Raw genomic sequence first — 20429 nt, 5'->3', positions numbered from 1 at the left:
ATGGTTCTGGAACTTAAGTTCCTGGGAAACATATTATTGTTAGACCCAATGTCCTCATCTTTAAAAAGAGAATCATTTAAATTACCATAAAATAAGGGGATTATGAGAATTCAATGAGTTAATAAATGTAAAGTTTGGCACAGTGCCTGGCACCAAGAAGCACGCAACAAACATTAACTGTTGATCTTACTTATACCTGTACAATTATCTATATCAACTGTCATACATCCCAGAATGACATGGTTTACCCATGGTACCTACAAAGTTAAACTGGTTATTGCATATTATCTACAAACTAACTTATCTAATAGGAAGAGCCTGAGAGAAGCCAAACAGAGACCTAGACTAAGGTACAAGGTGTACATCAAGGCCTGATACAGAGATTCTCAAAATAAAGTCCCTGATAATTCAGTCAAATTGCTCTAATATTTATTTTTCCAAATTTACATTTGAAGATTATTTTTCAGATAGTCCAACAGTACCTGAGCCACTATTTTTCACTAAATTTTTAGATGTTTGATTCGGTATAATGTGAGTGAATTCAAACAATGAGGGCTCATCAAGAAAGCATGATGAATAAGTAGACAGAAAATCAGTAAGGATATAAAAAAACTTGAACAACTCTATCAACCATTTTGACCTACTTGAGATTCATAAAATATTCCAGCCAACGACAGTGGAATACACATTCTTTTGAAGAGCATATGGTACGTTTACTAGCAGACATCAAATTCTAGGCCATAAAACAAGCCTCAACTCTAAGAAAATTCAAGTCATACAGAATATGTTTAACTGACCACAACAGAATTAAATAAGAGATAAATAACAGAAAAAAAAATTCTGGAAAATCTTCAAATATTCATAAACTAAATAACACAAGTTAAATAATGCATGGGGCAACTAATAAATCAAATAGAGAATTTAGAAACTATCCTAAAGTGAATGAAAATGAAACCTCAAAGTATCAAAATCTGAGGCATACTTTAGGCAGTACACTTAACAGAAAATTTATGGAATAAACATCTGAACTAAAAGAAATGTCTCCAAATAATGACCTGAATTTACACCTAAAGAAACCATAAAAAAGAGTAAGTTAAATCCAAAGTAAAAAAGAAGAAAATAGTAACGATTAGAGAGGAAATCTATGACATAGAAAGTAAGAGTAAGGGCGCCCGGGTGGCTCAGTTGCTTAAGCAACTGCCTTTGGCTCAGGTCATGATCCTGGAGTCCTGGGGTCAAGTCCCACATCAGGCTCCCTGCTCAGCAGGGAGTCTGCTTCTCCCTCTGACCTCTCTCTTCTCATTCTCTCTCTCTCTTCCTCTCAAATAAAGAAATAAAATATTTTTTAAAAAGAAAGGAAGAATAAGAATTAATTAAATCAAAGGCCTGAGTTCAGAAAATAAAGTGTATAAACTTCTAGCTACATAAAGACAAGACAAAAATTAACAATATCTGGAGTTAAAGAGGTGACATTATTAGAGATTCTGTGGTTATTAAACTGATATGAGAATATCACGTACAACTTGATGCCAACAAATTAAACTTCTTAGATGAAATGAGCCAAATCCTAAAAAAGATTCAAACTACAAAGCTTACTCAAGAAGCTTAAATAACCTGAATAACCTGCTAATATTTTCAAAATTAAGTTACTAGTTAAAAATCTTCCCAGGAAGGAATTCCAGGCTGTATTGGTTAAATTGCTATACTGGTAAATACTACCACATATTTAACAACAACAATAAGAGAACATAAATTGTACATAAATTCTTCCAGAAAACTGAATAAAAAAAAAAAAGTAATAGTTTCTGTGAGGCTAGCATTATAGTGATAACAAAACCAGAAAAAGATGTTATAAGAAAACAAAACTACAGACTGATATCCCTCAACATAGATGCAAAATTTCTAAATTATGAAATAATTCACTATTATAAAAATAAGGGTCAGGTCACAAACTGGGGAAAATATTACTTGCATATCATATATCTGATAAAGATTCTGTATTCAGAGTATATGAAGAATCTGTGTGTCAAGCGTCCAACTCTTGATTTTGGCTTAGGTCATGATATCAGTGTTTTGAGACTGAGCCCCACAGTGGGCACCACACTCAGCACAGAGTCTGCTTGTCCCTCTCCCTCTGCTTCTCCCCCTGCTCACACTCTCTTAAATAAATAAATAAAACCTTTTTTTTTAAAGAAGCTCAGTAGTAAAACAATCAAATTAAAAACAAATGGGCTAAGGATTTGAACTGACTCTTCTGTAATGTAGATACATGAGGGAAAATATGCAAGTGAAAAAACTGGTCAGTATCATTAGTTGTTATGGAAATGTAACATAAAACTACAGTGAGATACCATTACAATATCTAAAATTAGGGGTGCCTGGGTGGCTCAGTCATTTAAGCGTCTGCCTTCAGCTAAGGTCATGATCTTGGGGTCGCAGTATTGAGCACCATGCTGGGGTCCCTGTTCAGCAAGGAGTCTGCTTCTCTTGCCCCTCGAACCCCTGGCTCATGCTCTCTTTCTCTCTCTCTCTCTCTCAAATAAATAAAATGTGTTTATTTATAATTTATATATTATATATTTTATTATATTATATCATATATTATATATTTTTAAATATCTAAAATTAAGAGAACTGATTATAACATGTTTATGCTGGTGAAGATGTGGAGAAAGTAGAACTTTGATACAGGTTCAGCAGGAATATACCATGGTACAATGGTACAATTACAGTGAAAAACAGATCATCAGTCTTAAAACATTGAACATACCTATCATATCATCTGGACATTCCACTTCCAGGTATTTACCCAAGAGAAATAAAAGCAAATATACATACAAAGAGCTGCATACAAATGTTCATAGCAGCTTTATTTGAAACAGATAAAAACTAGAAACAACCCAAATATCCAGGAGAATGCAGAAATTGTATTATATCCATATATTCTACAAAATGAATGTATCTCAGAATCATTGAGTGAAAGAGAGCAGACAAAAATGAGTACATGTGTATGATTTCATTTATATAAAATCTAGAAAGTGCATTTAATTGATAGTGACAAAGTTGATCAATGGAGGAAACAGTAATAATGGGAAAGTGATTAAAAAGATGCATGAGAAAATATTTGATAGATATGCTCATTAACTGGATCAGGGTGATGTTTTCACTGTGTATACATTTGTCAGACTATATCAAACTGTACCTTTTAAACATGTACAATTTACTGTATTTTAATTATATCTCAGTATAGCTGTTAAAATTTCTTTCTTGTAAAATCTTCTTTGAAAAATCCAGTAGATCTATCATCACTTGAAAACACACAGGAAGGACAGTATTTTAGTGGTACTTAAAGCATACAGTGGTACTTAAAGATACATAGATATGAAGACAAGCCCATAGCTAACATCATACAAAGTGGTCAAAGTTAAAATCCTTTCCTCTAAGATAAGGAATGACAAGGATGCCCACTCTCATCATTTCTATTCAACACAGTACTGGATATCCTAGCCAAACCAACCAGGCAAAAGAAATAAAATGTATCCAAGTCAAAAAGGAAGAAGTAAAATTATCTCTTTGTGTAGATGATATAGAAAACCCTAAAGACTCCACCAAAAGTGCAACTAATACATTAATTCAGTAAAATTACAAGATACAAATTCAACATACAGAAATCAATCGTGTTTCTATACACTAACAATGAACTATCTAAAAGAGAAATTTAAAAATCAATCCCATTTACAATAGCAACAAAGGCAAATAATACTTAGCAATACATTTAACCAAGGAGGTGAAAGACTTCTACACTGAGACCATAAGACATTTATGAAAGAGACTGACAAAGACACAAATAAATGCAAAGATATCTTATGATCTTGGATTGGAAGAATTAATACTGTGAAAATCTCTATACCAACCAAAGCGATCTAAAGATTCGATACAATCCCTATCAAAATTCCAATGGCTTTTTTCAAATATCTATATTTCTATATATCAAGAGTATATATTTAGAGAGAGAGAGTGAGAGAGAGAGATCTCCATATCCTAAAGACCTCAAATAGCCAAAACAACTCTGCGAAAAAAAGAACAAAGCTGGAGGTATCTCTCTTCCTGAAACAAAATACCTTACAAAGCTATAGTGATCAAAACAGTATGGTACTGGCAAGACAAGAACAAACCAGAAAGAAAAACTGGTTACAAAGAACCAGTAGAGCAGAAAGAACAGAGAGTCCAGATATAAATCCAAGCATTTGTGGTCAACTAATTTGTGACAAGAGCAGTAAGAACACACAATGAGATGTCTCTTCAACAAATGGTCTTGAGAAAAGTGGATATCCGTATGCCAAAGAATGAAACTGAACCCTTATCTTACACCATTCACAAAAATTAACTAAAAATGGATCAAATATTTCAATGTAAGACCTGAAACCATAAAACTCCTAAAGGAAAACATAAGGGAAAAGATCCTTGACTTTAGTCTTGGCAGTGAATTCCTAGATAAGACAACAAAAGCCCAGGCAACAAAAGCAAAATAAACAAATGAGACTACATCAAACTAAAAGCTTTGGCACAGCAAAGAAAGAACCAATAAATTGAAAAGGCAACCTGCAAAATGGGAGAAAATATTCACAAAATATATATTGCATAAGGGAGCAATATATACAAAATGTATAAAGAACTCACACAAATCAATAGGCAAAAAACCCCACAAATAATCTAATTAAAAATGGACAAAGGAAAAAAAAAATGGGCAAAGGATGTGACAAGACATTTTTTTCCAAAGAAGACAGAAAATTGATCAAATAAAAATGTGCTCAGCATCACTAATCATCAGGGAAATGCATACCAAACCCACAATGAGACATTACTACATAACTGTTAGAGAATGGCTACTAACAAAAACGCAAGAGATGGGGGTACCTTGCTGGCTCAGTCAGTAGAGCATGCAAGTGACTCTTGATCTTGCAATTGTGGGTTCAAGCCCCATGCTTGAATTGCACTACTGGATATTTATCCAAAGGATACAAACATAGTAATTTGAAGGGGCACCCCACCACAATGTTGATAGCAGCACTATCAATAATAGCCAAAATATGCAATAGAGCCCAGATGTCTATCGACTGATGAGTGGATAAAGAAGATGTGATATATAAATACAATGGAATATTACTCAGCCATCAAAAAGTATGAAATCTTGTCATTTGCAATCACGTGGATGAAACTAGAGAATATTCTGTTAAGTGAAATAAGTCAGAGAAAGACACTTACCATGCTATTTTACTCATATGTGGAATTTAAGAAACAAAACAGATGAACATAGGGAAAGGGAAGGAAAAATAACATGAAAATAGAGAAGGAGGCAAACCATAAGAGACACTGAAAACAAACTGAGGGTTGCTGGAGGGGAGGTGGTTGGGGGAAGAGGTAATTGGTGATGGGCATTAAGGAGGGCATTTGATGTAATAAGTGCTGAGGGTTATATGCAACTAATGAGTCATTAAATTCTACCCCCAAAACTAATAGAAGTATGTACTAACTACACCAAATTCAAACAAAGAGTTTTAAAAATATATAGTAAAAAAAACCTCATATATAAAAAATATATATTTTAAATTTTGATATTTTACATAAATATAGTAACATATATTTTAAATATGATTCTATACTTCCACTTATTTTTCCAAAACATCAGAAAACCTTTTATAGCCAATGCCAAGATCCATGACTTGAAAAGATATTTTCTAACACAATTTGTATCTTTACATATTATAACATATAATATTAACTCATAGTCATTGAGATAGTCATTTCATGAGTACAAAACCAAAATCTAAATTAGTGTACCTTATTTCACCTCTAGTTGTAAATAGGGATATATCAGGAAAAATGTTAGCAACAGTTCTTAAAAACTTAAAACATTAATTTAATCAATTAAAAACTTAAATCAATAAAGTAAATGGAAATCCCAGTAAATGCAATTCGATCTATGCCAAAGTTGAACGAGACTTTAACACTATTTTCACAATTCCCAAGTAGCTGTAAGTGTTAAACAAAAAGATATACATATTTATGTTAAATGAGAACAACTAAGGGATAGAGACGGGAAAAATCTTAATCCACGTAACAATGGGAAAAAGTGCAGAGTGGGCCTTATTTCTGTGTCTAGTCATTGGTCCAAAATCTTTGTCATTCAAAGTCTAGTCTTTAAAATTTCACTTATCATGATTATTATCCAAGAAAGATGTTTAATCTCCTAAATGTCCCTTAAATAATAATATTTATAAAATACATATGTCACTGCCTACACCCACTTGTACCAGCCAAGCAAAACAAGTTAAGTATTTAAGGGGCATTGATGACAAATAATCTGTCACTGTTTAGGTCAGCTCTCTTATTAATAATAATAAAAACTGACATTGACACAACACCATTTGTACAGCAATTTCATATCAAGGCTCCAAACATTTATTCATTAATACTTCCAACATTTCTATGCATTATTTGGCAAACATTCATCTCCATCTTGCTGATTTATAAAGCAAAGCCCTAACTCATAAAATGACATGAACCTTGTGACTCTATATTTTCTAACTCAGTCCATTTCTATCAGCCAGGACGGAGAGAATATATCTCGCAAGAAATAGCTGGGCCACCCCGGGATAGTGAAATATCCAATTGGCGTTTGGGTCTTATCTATTCCCACCTTTTTATAGGCGATCCAGTCAAACACCCGGTCAATGTCCGTGGCCCGCAGCACTTCCTGTGATACTGGGTGGGAACTGGCCAAGCCATCAAGCAGCATCACTTCATGCAGAACATCCGTCAAAAACCTCTGTTTTTCCTGCAATACAGTAGACGGGGCAATTATCATAGGTGGTTCGTGGTTATGACAGAATGCGTGTTACTTCATTGACGATGCTCGTCAGTGGAGACTGAAGTCCCAAGGAGAGCCCAGTAAATAAAATGCCTCTATGTTACTCTGAAATGAAGGTGGTTGATTTGAGTGCAACACGAAACAAAATCAGTGGGCTACAATGGGCCTTAAATAGATTTTAAAACAGTGGACGGTGCTTTAACAGCGGTTAGAGCAAATTCAGACAGTGGGCACATATGTGAAACAGACTAAGCTTGTTTGTGTGTTCTACAGGATCCAGCCCACAGTTCCAGTCCCAAATAACCTTTTTCATTAAGTTCAATAGAGGAATAAGAACTAAATTTCTGGGTTCCAGTGCCATTTTGCTATTTATACCATTTACGGGTAGTACCATTTCAACAGCTCATTCTTTCTCTCTCGCTAATCCACTTTTCCTCTGTCCTCCCCCCACCTCATTTTCTCTCTAGTACACACACACACACACACACACACACACACACACACACCATTTATCTTCTTAAAGATCCTCAAGAGACCCCAACAAATAGCAAAAGGCAAATTGACATAAAACTGTAATATCTGTGGATATATTTGTGACTTCAGGATAACGAACATGAAGTAGAGCTCAACAGGTATTAATGACCCATTCTCATAAAGTTGTGAAAACAAAGGAAATCATCAGATGTCTATTCTGTGTGATGTTCAGACCTTTGTATTTGCTCTGATAAAAGCTGATTTGTTAGGTTAGAAATAAACTGTAAAGAAAAAGCACTTCTCTGTTGTTTTAAGAAGCCTGCTTTAAAGAAACAGCTAGGGTTTTGTTAACAAAAATGCTAGCAGCTCTTAGTCCTCTGGCCTCCCGCCTTCGTTGAGGGAGGAGGGAGAGAGAAAAGAAGTTGCAGGAGATAAGGAGGGCTAAATAGCCCCTAGGTAGTTCAGACTGGAGGAGTATCATTACCGAGATTAAAGACTGCAACACTTAAATTGCTATAGCTAATTTTGAGCTCACTCCTGGAGCCTTCTAGTTCTGAGCCAGCAGATAAACAGCGTGTTATTTCTGAGTGAGTTGTAATTTCAAGCTGGGAGTACACCAATCCTGGATTTTTACAAAAATGGAAATGGAGAATAAATATGCTAAAAAAGGAATAGTTAACTAGCCATTATATATGTGTGTTCTTTAAATCTGGCTTTAAAGAGGCATCTTACTTCATCACCATTTGTTCAATGATTTAGTATGTTTAATCAATAATTTAATTAGTTCTCCAGCCAACTGTATACTATCATGTTTATTTCTAATAGCATATTTTTATACTCTGTGGACTACAGATCTAATTTCTTCAGTCCTTTTTTGGTCTGAGAGTCTCACACCAATGGTCCCACTGAACTGGGATTGAACTGGTCCCAGAAGTCTGCTTCAGACCCTAAGAGCCCATGATGAGAAGTTCAAACTTACAACAAATTGACAAATATGACATAAACTAATACTGTATTTCTTCTCAAATTAAGTTCCAAATTCAAGACAAATTAAGGAGAGTGAGATTGGACCTTGGGATTTAACATTTTAATAGGGTCACCTGGGTGGCTCAGTGGGTTAAAGCCTCGGCCTTTGGCTGAGGTCATGATCTCAGGGTCTTGGGATCGAGCCCCTGAATCGGGCTTCCTGCTCAGTGGGGAGCCTGCTTCCCCCTCTCTCCCTGCCTCTCTGCCTACTTGTGATCTCTGTCTGTCAAATAAATAAATAAAATCTTTTAAAAAAATAAAATTTTAAGAATAAAAAGACAGATGGCTTAGATTGAGAGAATAAGAGAAAATCGTGTATTTCCAAAATAAACATGTTAATGTTTATTAAGCAGGTATGCAATCTTGTTACTCATTCAATTTAAAATGCACATTACAACTATTTGGTATTGAATTTAATGGGTAGGAACTTGGAATATATCATCATACTTCAACTTGACCAATGAACACTTTTATTTATACAAAATACAAATTAAAGATGTGGTTTTCATTCCAAAGAAAAAATAATATTTAATTCTTTAAATAGTGACTGCCCACTCCATTATGTAACTCAAACATCTGATCGAAACCACAGTGCAAACTGAACTTAAAATGCTATTTTATTCAAATCTTAATTTTTAATATTTAGCACCAATAAGTATATATTGATCAATATGAAAATTTAGTGCATGTATTATCTTGTTTTGCTAACAATATGATTTTTAAATGCTATAAAGTGAATGGCTAAGTAATTACAAAAGTGAAAAAGTAAATGTCTTAAAATGAAATTCTCTTGTTTAAGAATATATGTTATACATGATATGTTGCTTCATGCTTCTGAAGGAAAACAAAAACAAACCTTTACCTCATCAGTAGAATTTCAAGAAACTGCTTAAATTTAGTAATGTTGAGTCATTAGCAAAAGATTCATTTTCTACATTTTTGGAGAGAATGACATTGTTTATTTGAGGGGGAAAAAAAGGCATAAAAAGAGAAGAGGAAAAAAAAAAGAAAAGAAAAGCCTGGCAGAAGCACACTCACAAAATTCAGAAGAGAGAACACTTTAAATTAAGGAAGAATAAAAGAAAATTCTAGCCAGAGGCAAACCCAATTTAGCAAAACTACAAAGAGTTTCCAGGAGGGAAGCTGCTAATTTTTTATAAAAACCTGTGTCACTATAAAATTTAAAAAAAAAAAAAAAAACTTAGCTTGTCCATCACCTGCTGGAGCCCTCCCCCACCTTCCTCCACAACTACAATAATAGTAACAGCAACAATTACAAAGTATTGATTAATTGCCTACTGTGAATCTGAGACCGAGAAAGTTTCAAAATAAAGTTCAAGAAATCCTGGCTCTAATGTGATGTAAGAGATCAAACAAAATAGTTGGATACAGTGAACAAAATAATGGTTTTCTCTTATACACTAGAAATGCCAAAGGAAATCTGAAGGGGGAAAAAAATCTGTAAAATAGATTTATACAAAGTTTAATGAAAGAAATAGAATTTGTTCTGATGCTTAAAGTTGTGTGTGTGTGTGTGTGTGTGTGTGTGTGTAATAATATATTTATGGTGCATATCTAACAGTTTTATTCTAGTTCATATTTTAAGGTCACCAAGATAAGCTATTCTATCACTTTCAAAAAGCAGCACAATAAGGTAAATGTGGAACTTTAAACTTTGTTTAAATAAGTTTAATGTTAATAGTAAGAATAAATCCTACCACTCTAACATAGACCCTTCTTGGAGTTGTTGCATCTGTGTCTACATTTAAACTGTTCAAATAATACTGAATATATCATTTTGTATTGAACTATTTTTTAAAATAAATTATATTTGAATTTTTGGAGAATAGTGAAAAGACTTTTTAGCTAGGTAAAGAAAGTATGAATAAATTCGGAGTTGAGAATAACACATAGAAAAAAAGAAAGGCTCCCTTATTTTTTTTTTATTCGTTCATTTAACCAATGTGTATTAAATTCCTCCTCTGTGCCAGATACTGTGCTATGTCTGGGGAGGAAATATATGACAGAGACTTAGATGCTAACCTTAAAGAACTCAAAAGCGTAAGAGAAAGACTGATAAACAGCTAACTGTATTATAATATGATGGATGTTATAAAACACAAAGGATGAAATGATTAATTAGTTCAGAAAAGGCTTCACAGGGGAAGTGACATTAAAGCGGGTTGTTGAAGGATGAAGGGTTACTTAGATGAATGGGGGAAGCAGCTTTTTTAAAAAGGACAACTCCAGGCAGAGAAAACATGAAAAAAAACCTCCTCTGTGTGAGTCCTCAGTTACCAGGTGGAAGAGTCTGGTCCTAATAAATAGGCAGTAGCAGGCATAATGACATAATAAAAGTAATGTCGTAGGAAAATTAACTTATCTGTGGTATACAGGGAGGCTTGATGTATGCAGAGACGGGTGGCAGAAAGTGGCTGTTGTGCTCAGAGGGGAGGCGGCGATGATGTATTAGAACAAGGTGCTGGTGAAGGACCCTTGTACCTGAGAGATATTTTGAATGAAAAATCCACCAACACAGATACCTTGATGCCCTGGTCCTCTTAGTGGATGATGGAGAGAAAGTATTAAGAGATGACTTGACAGAATTTTTTTAAAGAGTTGGGGGGAAGCTCCTGAAAGGAATGGGAGTCGTGGAAAAAAGTTTGCTTTGGAGGGCAAACTGAAGAAGACCACTTCTATGTATGACATGTTGCTGGAAGGTGACAGTAAACATCTACAAAGCAACATGCTACAAGCACCCGAAAGGAAAGGCCCTTCTCCAAGGAGCATGAGCTAAACAACTTTGGGCAGTAAATTGTTGTCCATTTAAAAATATAAATAAAATCTCAGAATCGAGTCTTTTTTATTATTTCTTACAGTATTAACATTTCCTAGACTGGAGTTTAGTAATACATGTAAAGGGAGTTATTAAGAATTCTTACCGCAGCTTTAGACACACTTGACAAATTACCTTCCTTAACACTTCAAAATGGCTTCTGCCTGGACATGTCAGCCATAGGCTTGGGGGTGCAGGAATGCGCATAGGAAAACAGGAGATACTACTGAAAGGTGGGGTGGGTGTCACCAAGTTTCTACAGGAAGTCTGAGCAGTTTTAGTGAAGAACAATACAAGGCAGTCACTTTGACGCCATCACCAGCAAAGAAAGAAAAAAAAAGACTAATCTGAATCAAGATCAAAGAAAGTCAGATACATCAAACCAGACAAAGATGACAGCCAAGCCTCAGCCAGTTCAAGTTGTGGCGAGGTGCTCATAGGCATGAAAAGAGCAGAAAAAAACAATTCTCAGGGCAGCAGCGGGTTACATCAGAGCAGCCACGAGGACCCAATTTTCTAGGAGGATGGATGTGAACACAAATGGCTCTTTGGTATTCCTGGGAGAAAAGGCAGGCACGTGGCGCCTGTGAAGTTGATGAAAGTGCCCTACACGCCAAGGAAAGTATCTGCCATTCATGAGCTGTGTGACCTTGAGCAAGTTACTCAGTATTTTTAGACTTCACCTTCATTTGTAAACATAAGTGGTTGTGAAGATTAAATAAGAGAATTTGTTCTACAAATATTTATTGAGCACCTGCTATATCCCAGATAGTATGCCTGGTTCTGGGGATAAAAAAGATACAAAGACATGGACTCGACCTTCAAAGATTTTATAGTTGTAAAAGGAGAGACAACGATGAAAACAAATATTACAAAACCACATGCTGTAAAAGTGGGAGTAGGTTCAGGAGACGGTGTGCCTCCGCACAGAAGGCTGAGATTTGTTCTGCCTGGGGGATGGCAGGAACAGCCTCTGAACAGACAGTGTTGAATCTTTAAGGATGATTTGAGTTTTCTAGACAGAGTTTTCTAGAGTTTTCAGAGTTTTCTAGACAGCGGAAAAGGGCATTTGGAACAGACAGGGGTATCTTAGAAAAGTCGTGAGATTTAATGGCTTGTTTGGGAGACTACCAAGTTTTGTGTGCCAGACGGCCGGGAGTAAAATGGGGTAAATGATTATCACAGAGAGATAGACAAGAACAGAATCATCAAGGATCCTCCACGGCAAGGGAGGAAGCTAGAATTAAGAAGTGACATCACCAGACCTACATTTAGAGAGATCACGAATGAACAGTGGAAAGTGGACTAGGGTGCGGAGCAACCAGAAACAAACAGGACAAAATTGCATAATCCTGTGCAAAGAACACACAGTATGGACATTATCTCGGTGCTCACAAGACACTGTAACAATTATTTCTCTAAAATATAGTTCAACTTTGTGATGATCACTGATGATCAGTAAGATATTTATTTTGGAATTCTAAGATGTATGAATAAAATGCAGATTTAGACATAAATACAGACAAAGACCTATATAGATACGTATGTAGATACATATACAGATAGCCAAATAGACACAAGTATTTCCTTTTTCAGTATTTTCATTTGTTTAAAGCAGTGTCTTATTGAAATATTTAATGTTCACAATGTCCTGTTGGATATAGATAAAGGTACTTTTCTAATCCATGGAATCAAATCAGTAAGAATATCTGACATTAAATATTTGAACAATGCAGTCTTATTCTATACATGTTTACAGATTGCTTTGTATATGTGACATCCTTTAGAAGCTGGGGAAACAAACACAGCTAGGACCCAAGCAACTCCCATTATGATAAGGGAGACAGGTACGTGTACAAATTGTTAGTGCCATCTGATGGGTGAAGCATTAGTAGCATAAATAAAGTACTATGCGAGTAGAGAATAGAGGGAAGGTTATGGGTAGAAATGCTTTCAGCGTCTATGACCGAGTCCATTCAATCTCAATTGATCTGTCAATACAAAGAAAAAAGATATAATATGTTATTTATGTTTTACTCCTCTGAAATCTATTCTACCATGAGATAAAGATCTTTAAGATTTCACAGCTTCAACAAAATGCCGCATAAAGCATTACTAATCTGAGCCCCTTTCTACGCAAGACTAGAACAAGTGATAGAGCTTTGTTTGCATCGTCCGGGTTTTTCAGTCTTGTTCTTTGTGACTTATTCAAACCATGGCAAAGGTTAAAGCAGAGGAATACAATCAAGAATTCAAAAAAGAGAAGCAAATATATGGAGGAAAAATATTAATCAGGTTTTATTTATGTTGATATGGTATCTCTGTAACTTTGCAATTATTATCTTTGTAAACAAATACCACCGTGCCATACTTGTAAAAATTAGAAATTGTTTGGATTCCGAGTTTCCTAAAATATTAAAAGAATTTTACTCCGCAGTTTTATATTGTTGTCCTACTTTTACAAAGTTCTAAAATGCCCAAGAGTATCTCAAAATTTATTCAGTTGAAAGTTAGCTAGATGCACTTGTGAAATAGTATGTCATTATTTAGCAGATTAGTTAACATTTTATAGACAGCTAAATCATATGGATGGATGAAATAAAACTAAAGAGCTAGTGAAAATAAATAGTGCTTCCCTATAGCAATGTATCTTAAAAATTAGCATTTTAAAATCTCATGTTTAAAATACACATGCCCTAGATGTTAATAATCATTGTCATGGGCAGTTTGTTAAAGCGCTCCATCTATATTAAAATCAAACTTGTGTAAACACACATATATAGTAGCCATTGAAGAATAATTTTTAAAATATCACCATTAACGCCTACAATGAAACAAGCACTGTACTGAAAATTTTACTACAATGTTTGTTTGCATAACCTTTAACAGAAAATGATATATAAACACAATAATCCAGGCAGATCTCTAGTGATATCCCATTATTCTGGGATTTCACACAAGCTTTACAGTAAGTAACTAAAATGAGTTCTATATGTTCTTTTTTCTTTTAACTATCAACCACATCTCAACCCCTGCCAAGCCACAAACTTCTAAGATGCCTTATTCAATGCATAAACTAAAAAAGCAATTAAATTTCTAGAAGCCTATCTCAGATGACTTTGTAAGCCTCTCATAACCCCAAATAACCCCCTGTACAGGTTTCCATGAACGGCTATATTCTCAAACGTGACTAACACAGAGAAAGTGGGTTAAATTGTATCTCCAATGACTATATCCTTCAGCCGCCTTGTTTTGTTTGTAACACACAAGTTGAATATGTCATGTCTCATATTATCTAAAATGTGGCACAGCTAAGGGAAAATACTAAGAAGGAACACAAAATTACTTCATTATATACAACTAAATTATGAACCTTCTGCAGACTTACTCAGAACCTGAAAAGTATAGCAGTATTGTATTCATAGGGCAGACGTTATCATCAGTCACTCATGTTTTCATTCATTATGATAATCCTGGGTCTTATGGAACAATCATGAATGTGCTTCAAATAATGCCAATCACAGTAATAATTACGAACAGGTTGTCTAATTACATAGCTCATTCTGATTCTAGCAGCCCAAAAAATTACTGTGAATAATAACCATATGCCATATGCTTTCATATAACCCTCTTAAAATGTTCATATTATTTAGCTTCCCTTTACTTTTTAGGGTTTCTTAACACCTTTCCCTCAGTTTTCCTTCAAACACTTACCCAATGCGGCTGCATATATTTGAAATCTCAATCTCCTTTTTAAGTCAATGAATGAGTCCCTAATATAGGTACAGAAACTGTTATCATCTTTCATAAGTGATCTATTGACCTTCATTTCATAATTTTTTGTTAACTTTTGACTGGAATTTTATTATTGAACACCTCATAGATGCTATACTTCAGGTTAAATGCTGAGAAATGAGGGTAAAAGAAAGTCTCTAACCTGGTGAAGCATATTGTTTAGTAAGGGAGATTTACTTCCTGTCCTTTGCTGGTTAACAGGAACTAATTCCTGCTCTTCCACATGTCACTTCAGGATCCTTTCCAGAGATTTTAAGCTTCTGACAGAAAATAGCTTCTTCATCTTTTTCAATAATCCTATCTCGACTCTGGCAGTGAGAATCTTTTTCTCTATTTCTATGCTTAATTTTTTTGACAGGCTGATAAGGCATTTCAATGAAATCAAATTTGCCAATCTTCTTTGATAACCACACACTTGTTCCTCACATCCATCACAAGGACTCACTAATATTTTGCAGACACATTAGTAATAAGCTAATGAAGGCACTACAGTATTTAACTGATAAAATATAATTCAGAATATTTTTCAATGCATTCTGACTAACCATCTTAAACAAAATCAATTTCTGTTTAAATTCTTAAAGAAACTTTCTTATACCATTTGGTCTGAAAGAATTCCAAGGATAAGCTAATCAACTCCCTGAAGTTATTAACATAGATACCAAGTGGCTAATTCATTTTATGTTATTTTAATTTGTGAAATCAAAAATAATTCAAATGACCTTAATCTGTAATAAAATTCTTAGTAACTGGATGAATGAAATTTATTAGAACATTTTTTGTACTTTAATATCAATATTTAGTGCTATACCTGGTCAATTCATCAAATAACCTAGACTAATAAAGCTTTACATTCGTTGGGGCTCTAGGGCGCTCAGTCGGTTAAGCATCCAACTCTCGGTTTCAGCTCAGGTCATGATCTGAGGGCGATGAGACTGAGTCTCACATCAGGCTCCATGTTCAGCACTGTCTGCTTGAGATTCTCTCTCCCTCTCCCTCTGCCCCTCCTCCTGCTCTCTCTCTAAAATAAATAAATAAATAAAGTTTAAAAAAAAAAAAAACACATACATTTGTTGCCAGATTACAGAAGTCTGTATTTTCAATGAAAATAAAAAGTATTATTTTTTTTTTCAAATTTGAAAATTTAAACCCATAACAACTCCAAAACATATACGGTACTTATGGCCCAGAAAGTTAATCATTCATAAGGAAGTCCCATATTTATTCCCAGCTCTCAAAGTAAGCTACCAGAATATTTATACATTGATTATAATATTAATAGAGACAATTTTCAACATTCAGAATGCAAAATCTGGACTAGCAATTCATTTATAAAGTGCAAAAATATTAAAATATTAGCATTCTAGAATCATTCAGAAATAGAATAAGTGTACTCAAAAGTATCTTGTGAAGGCACTTTCTTTTCTCTTACTAATTTTTATGGCATTATTATTAATAATGAGTGATACTATTGTGATCCCCATTTTACAGGAAGTTCACTGGCTTGCTCAAGTTTGCCTAAGAACTGGGGACTGAACCTGGCCAGTTGGGTTCTAGAGTCCATGCTCTTAGCCACTGCACCATGTTGGCCAGAATTAGGAGCAATAATAGGGCAACGGTTTGTATGCACTCCACTGGAAACCATTCTCAAACTCAACTAAGACCCAATGGACATCAACCACTGCTTCTGGTGGAACCAGAGAGATTAGTTATGGGCATGACCCAGACCCACTGCTACCTCAGATAGCAGGGCTGACCTAGCACTGAGATGCAGCCAAAATCAAGAGTCTGTTTAATACACTCAGGAGGGATTGAGGGGAACTTAGATGGAGATTCTGTTCTTGAGTCTAGTTACAGTCAGGAAAATCAGATTTATCATCTTTGCTTGATCGTAGCAAATGTTGATCTGGCCTAGAATGTTGTGCAGCCACTTTCTTCAGCCATTGAGGCCAATGCTGAGATTGTATGGCTAATTTCCACAAAAGTTATGATGCAGATGTGAAGCAAATCACTCACTGCAAACATACTAGCACACAGGTGTGCCTGTGTCTACTCGCAGGCTTCCCTGTGGCTGGCTTTGTTTTTGTTTTGTTTTGTTTTGTTTCTGATTCTGATTCTACACATTTTATTTTTTTTTCCTTCTTAAGAGCTTTTATGTTAATTCCAGTTAACATACAGTTGTTTTTAAGCTTCAGGGGTACAACCTAGTAATTGAACACTTCCAAACATCACTTCCTGCTCATCACACAGGTGCACTCCCTAATTCCCATCACCTGTTTCACCCAACACCCCCTTACTCACCTCCCCTCTGGTAATTACTAATCTTTAATATGTGATTCAGAATATTCTCCACTGGAAGATAATTTTTGGACCTTAAAGGTAATACCATTACACTTAAGTACATAAGAGTAACAATAATATTGGTGACAATGATCATAAAAACATTTTTTTTGATTCTTGAAACTATCCTATGATAAAAAACAACATGAATATTTCATACATATTTTGAAGATGAAGAAACAAGATCACACAATTAGGAAGCGTCGAGGGTCAAAAATTTAATCCATGGAATAGGTAGAAAAAAGGAATTGAACCTCGTTCTAGGAAACTGTAAAGTAACATTACTCTGATGAAAATAATTAAACTGGTAAAAGAGATCTGTGAGGATTTGATTTTCACACTTATCAGTGTGTTCCCCATCTCTGGCAGAGAAACTAGCAAAAAAAAAAAAAAATCGGTATCCAATAAATGTTTGTTAAATAGTGAAAAATGAGTCAATATAGATTGATCTCTGAAAATATTTTGTCAATTAAAGGCCCAAAAATGCCAACAAAATGCTTAGCAACAAATGGAAAAATATTATTTTGTGGTGAGAAGCCAAATTATTTTCAGGCCTGGAAAGGGATATGGTTTGTGAGCTCTCAAAAGAAGCCAAAAATTCCAAGAAAAGCTCCTTATGGCCTCAAAACCAAGGCAAAAGCTTTATTTAAAGAGCTTTTATTTTTAATTAGTCATCTTCAATAGTGTAGTATGTTTAAGATTCTTCAAATTGGACCAGTCATGTGGGTAGTTAGGAAGATAATGTAATTCATGCCAAATCTGCTCTGAAGGACCAACTGACTTAATCTTATCTTTAATCAGACAAGTTGGGAAATAAAGAATATTTAAATAAAAATATCCTACCATACTACCACCCCTACCACTACAATCAAGAGATGACAAGTCTTCTGCATAAAGTACTTACCTTCCAAGCAAATCTGTGAAGTTTACAGAAAGAACAGGACTCAAAAGCAGAACTTAACTAAGCAGAAAGACGCTCAAAATCTACAGGAAAAGAAATGGCTACTGTAACCAGATAAATTTGATTAAATAGTAGACAACATGTTTGAGCCATGTGATATAAACATGATCATTGGTGGCTAAATGTTCTACTGTTCCATTATTTGACTAATCTTCTGAGACTAACTGTGCTAAATTTTTTTTTTAAAGATTTTATTTATTTATTTGCCAGAGAGAGAGAGGGAGAGAGAGCGAGCACAGGCAGACAGAATGGCAGGCAGAGGCAGAGGGAGAAGCAGGCTCCCCGCCAAGCAAGGAGCCCGATGTGGGACTCGATCCCAGGACGCTGGGATCATGACCTGAGCCGAAGGCAGCTGCTTAACCAACTGAGCCACCCAGGCGTCCCTAACTGTGCTAAATTTTATTTTCCAAATGTATCTATGAACATGAGCAGTCTGATGGAGGTGACGGACTGTGTTTTTGAGCTATTCCATAAACAAAGCTACTTCTGACAGAGGCCACTTCTGACAGAGGATAGATCCTGGACCTATCCATACCTACTAATGGAAACCACTACACCAAAGACAGAATACAGTATACACAAGAAACTAATACAGAGCAGTTCCAAGCTTATAATACCATGAGGTTTATTCCACAGAAATTAGCAAAACAAAGGCCTCATTTTAAGTGCTTGATAATTCTTTTACTTAATTAATAAAGATAATAAATTAATTGTATGACTGAATGTAATGGCAAAAAAATAGCAGCAATCCATCAAAGTAGTTTACATAAAACTATTGAGCTGGTACATCGTTAACAGCACTCAAGAAAGGCATCACTGGACTATATCTGGAGAGGAGAAAAAAATGATTAAATGAATTAACTGGGCACAGGTGTATCTGAAGTAGGCAAAGGAAGCATTCCCACATATCTTAATTTTTTAAGACAAATATAACAGAAATATGACAAAAGACGGCACACCGATCATTATAAAGAATTCGATTTCATCAATCAGAGGGTGAGGTGAAAACCCAAAGATACAACCAGTTTCATATAAAGGGGCTTTCCTACATTTGTGAATGTAGATTCACAGAGGTTATTGAGCTCAGTGCCAAAACATGTTCTACCACAAATCATCTTTTTGGAATTGAGGGGAATTGAGGGGAACTGCCTGAGTGGTGAACTGAGTGGTGAACTTAGCCATTACCACACTCTTCATTACCACACTCTTCAGACTGTTAGGAAAGATGGTAACAGTATACCTGTTGCTCTCAAGACACCTAGCAGAATGTCTTACCCTATTTTACGGTGATGTTTAATGATGTTTAATGCTACACAGTAAATGCAACCTAAGTCTTCGTCATTACAAGTGTTAATGGTAGGGACACCTGGGTGGCACAGTTGGTTAAGCATCTGCCTTTGGCTCAGGTCATAATTTCAGGGTCCTGGATCAAGCCCCACGTTAGGTTCCTTGATTAGCAGGAGTCTTCCTCTCCCTCTCTTTATGCCACTCCCCAGCTTATGCTCTCTCTCAATATCTCTCTCTCAAATAAATAAATAAAATCTTAAGAAAACAAAAATAAGTATTATAGGTATAACTGAGGCAAAATTTTCAACAACCTCAAACTATCTTAATTACCCTTTGTGGGTTTTTGTTTTTGTTTTTGTTTGGCTTTATCTTCACAAGATGGCCTTCTACATTTTTTTTTTTTTTTAATTCATATCACTTGAACTCACTACTTGCATTTCTCACATTCTTGTCTGGTAACATTTCAACAGTGAAAGTAACCTTGATGAAAAGTGGGGGGAGTCCCATAAAGTGTTATGGACTGAAACAGTCACTCCTTGCTTAGAAATGAGTTGTGTTCTAATGTCTTTGAAAACATATAGCTGCCTGGTTAAGGATGATTAATAATTAGGAAATTAATAAATCAGCTTTTGGTTGTCCTCTTAGTCCTCCACCTTCAGTTTTGGTCATACATTGCAAAACAAAATTTTTTTAGCATATCTAATATGCTAAAATGAATGATATCAAACATTGAGCAATCTATATTATAGGGAGACAAACATTTTTACTAGCAGTGGTAAGAGATACAGATTAACAATGGTGTAATCTGCTATCATAAATAATGTGTTTGTGAACAAGGA

The 20429-nt window shown here is 35.0% G+C and overlaps 1 protein-coding gene across 1 annotated transcript in view; it reads right to left on the bottom strand.

Moving 5' to 3' along the window:
- TRHDE (thyrotropin releasing hormone degrading enzyme) overlaps nt 1-20429 on the bottom strand; it is a 372234-nt gene that overhangs the window by 146322 nt on the left and 205483 nt on the right. Inside the window, exon 6 of the mRNA XM_047743059.1 lies at nt 6701-6838. Within this exon, the coding sequence (XP_047599015.1) occupies nt 6701-6838 (138 nt within the window). The remainder of the gene's footprint in view (nt 1-6700; nt 6839-20429) is intronic.

Source organism: Lutra lutra, chromosome 8, assembly GCF_902655055.1.
Source record: "Lutra lutra chromosome 8, mLutLut1.2, whole genome shotgun sequence".
Lineage (NCBI taxonomy): Eukaryota > Metazoa > Chordata > Mammalia > Carnivora > Mustelidae > Lutra > Lutra lutra.
This window is presented reverse-complemented; position numbering and strand designations above follow the sequence as displayed.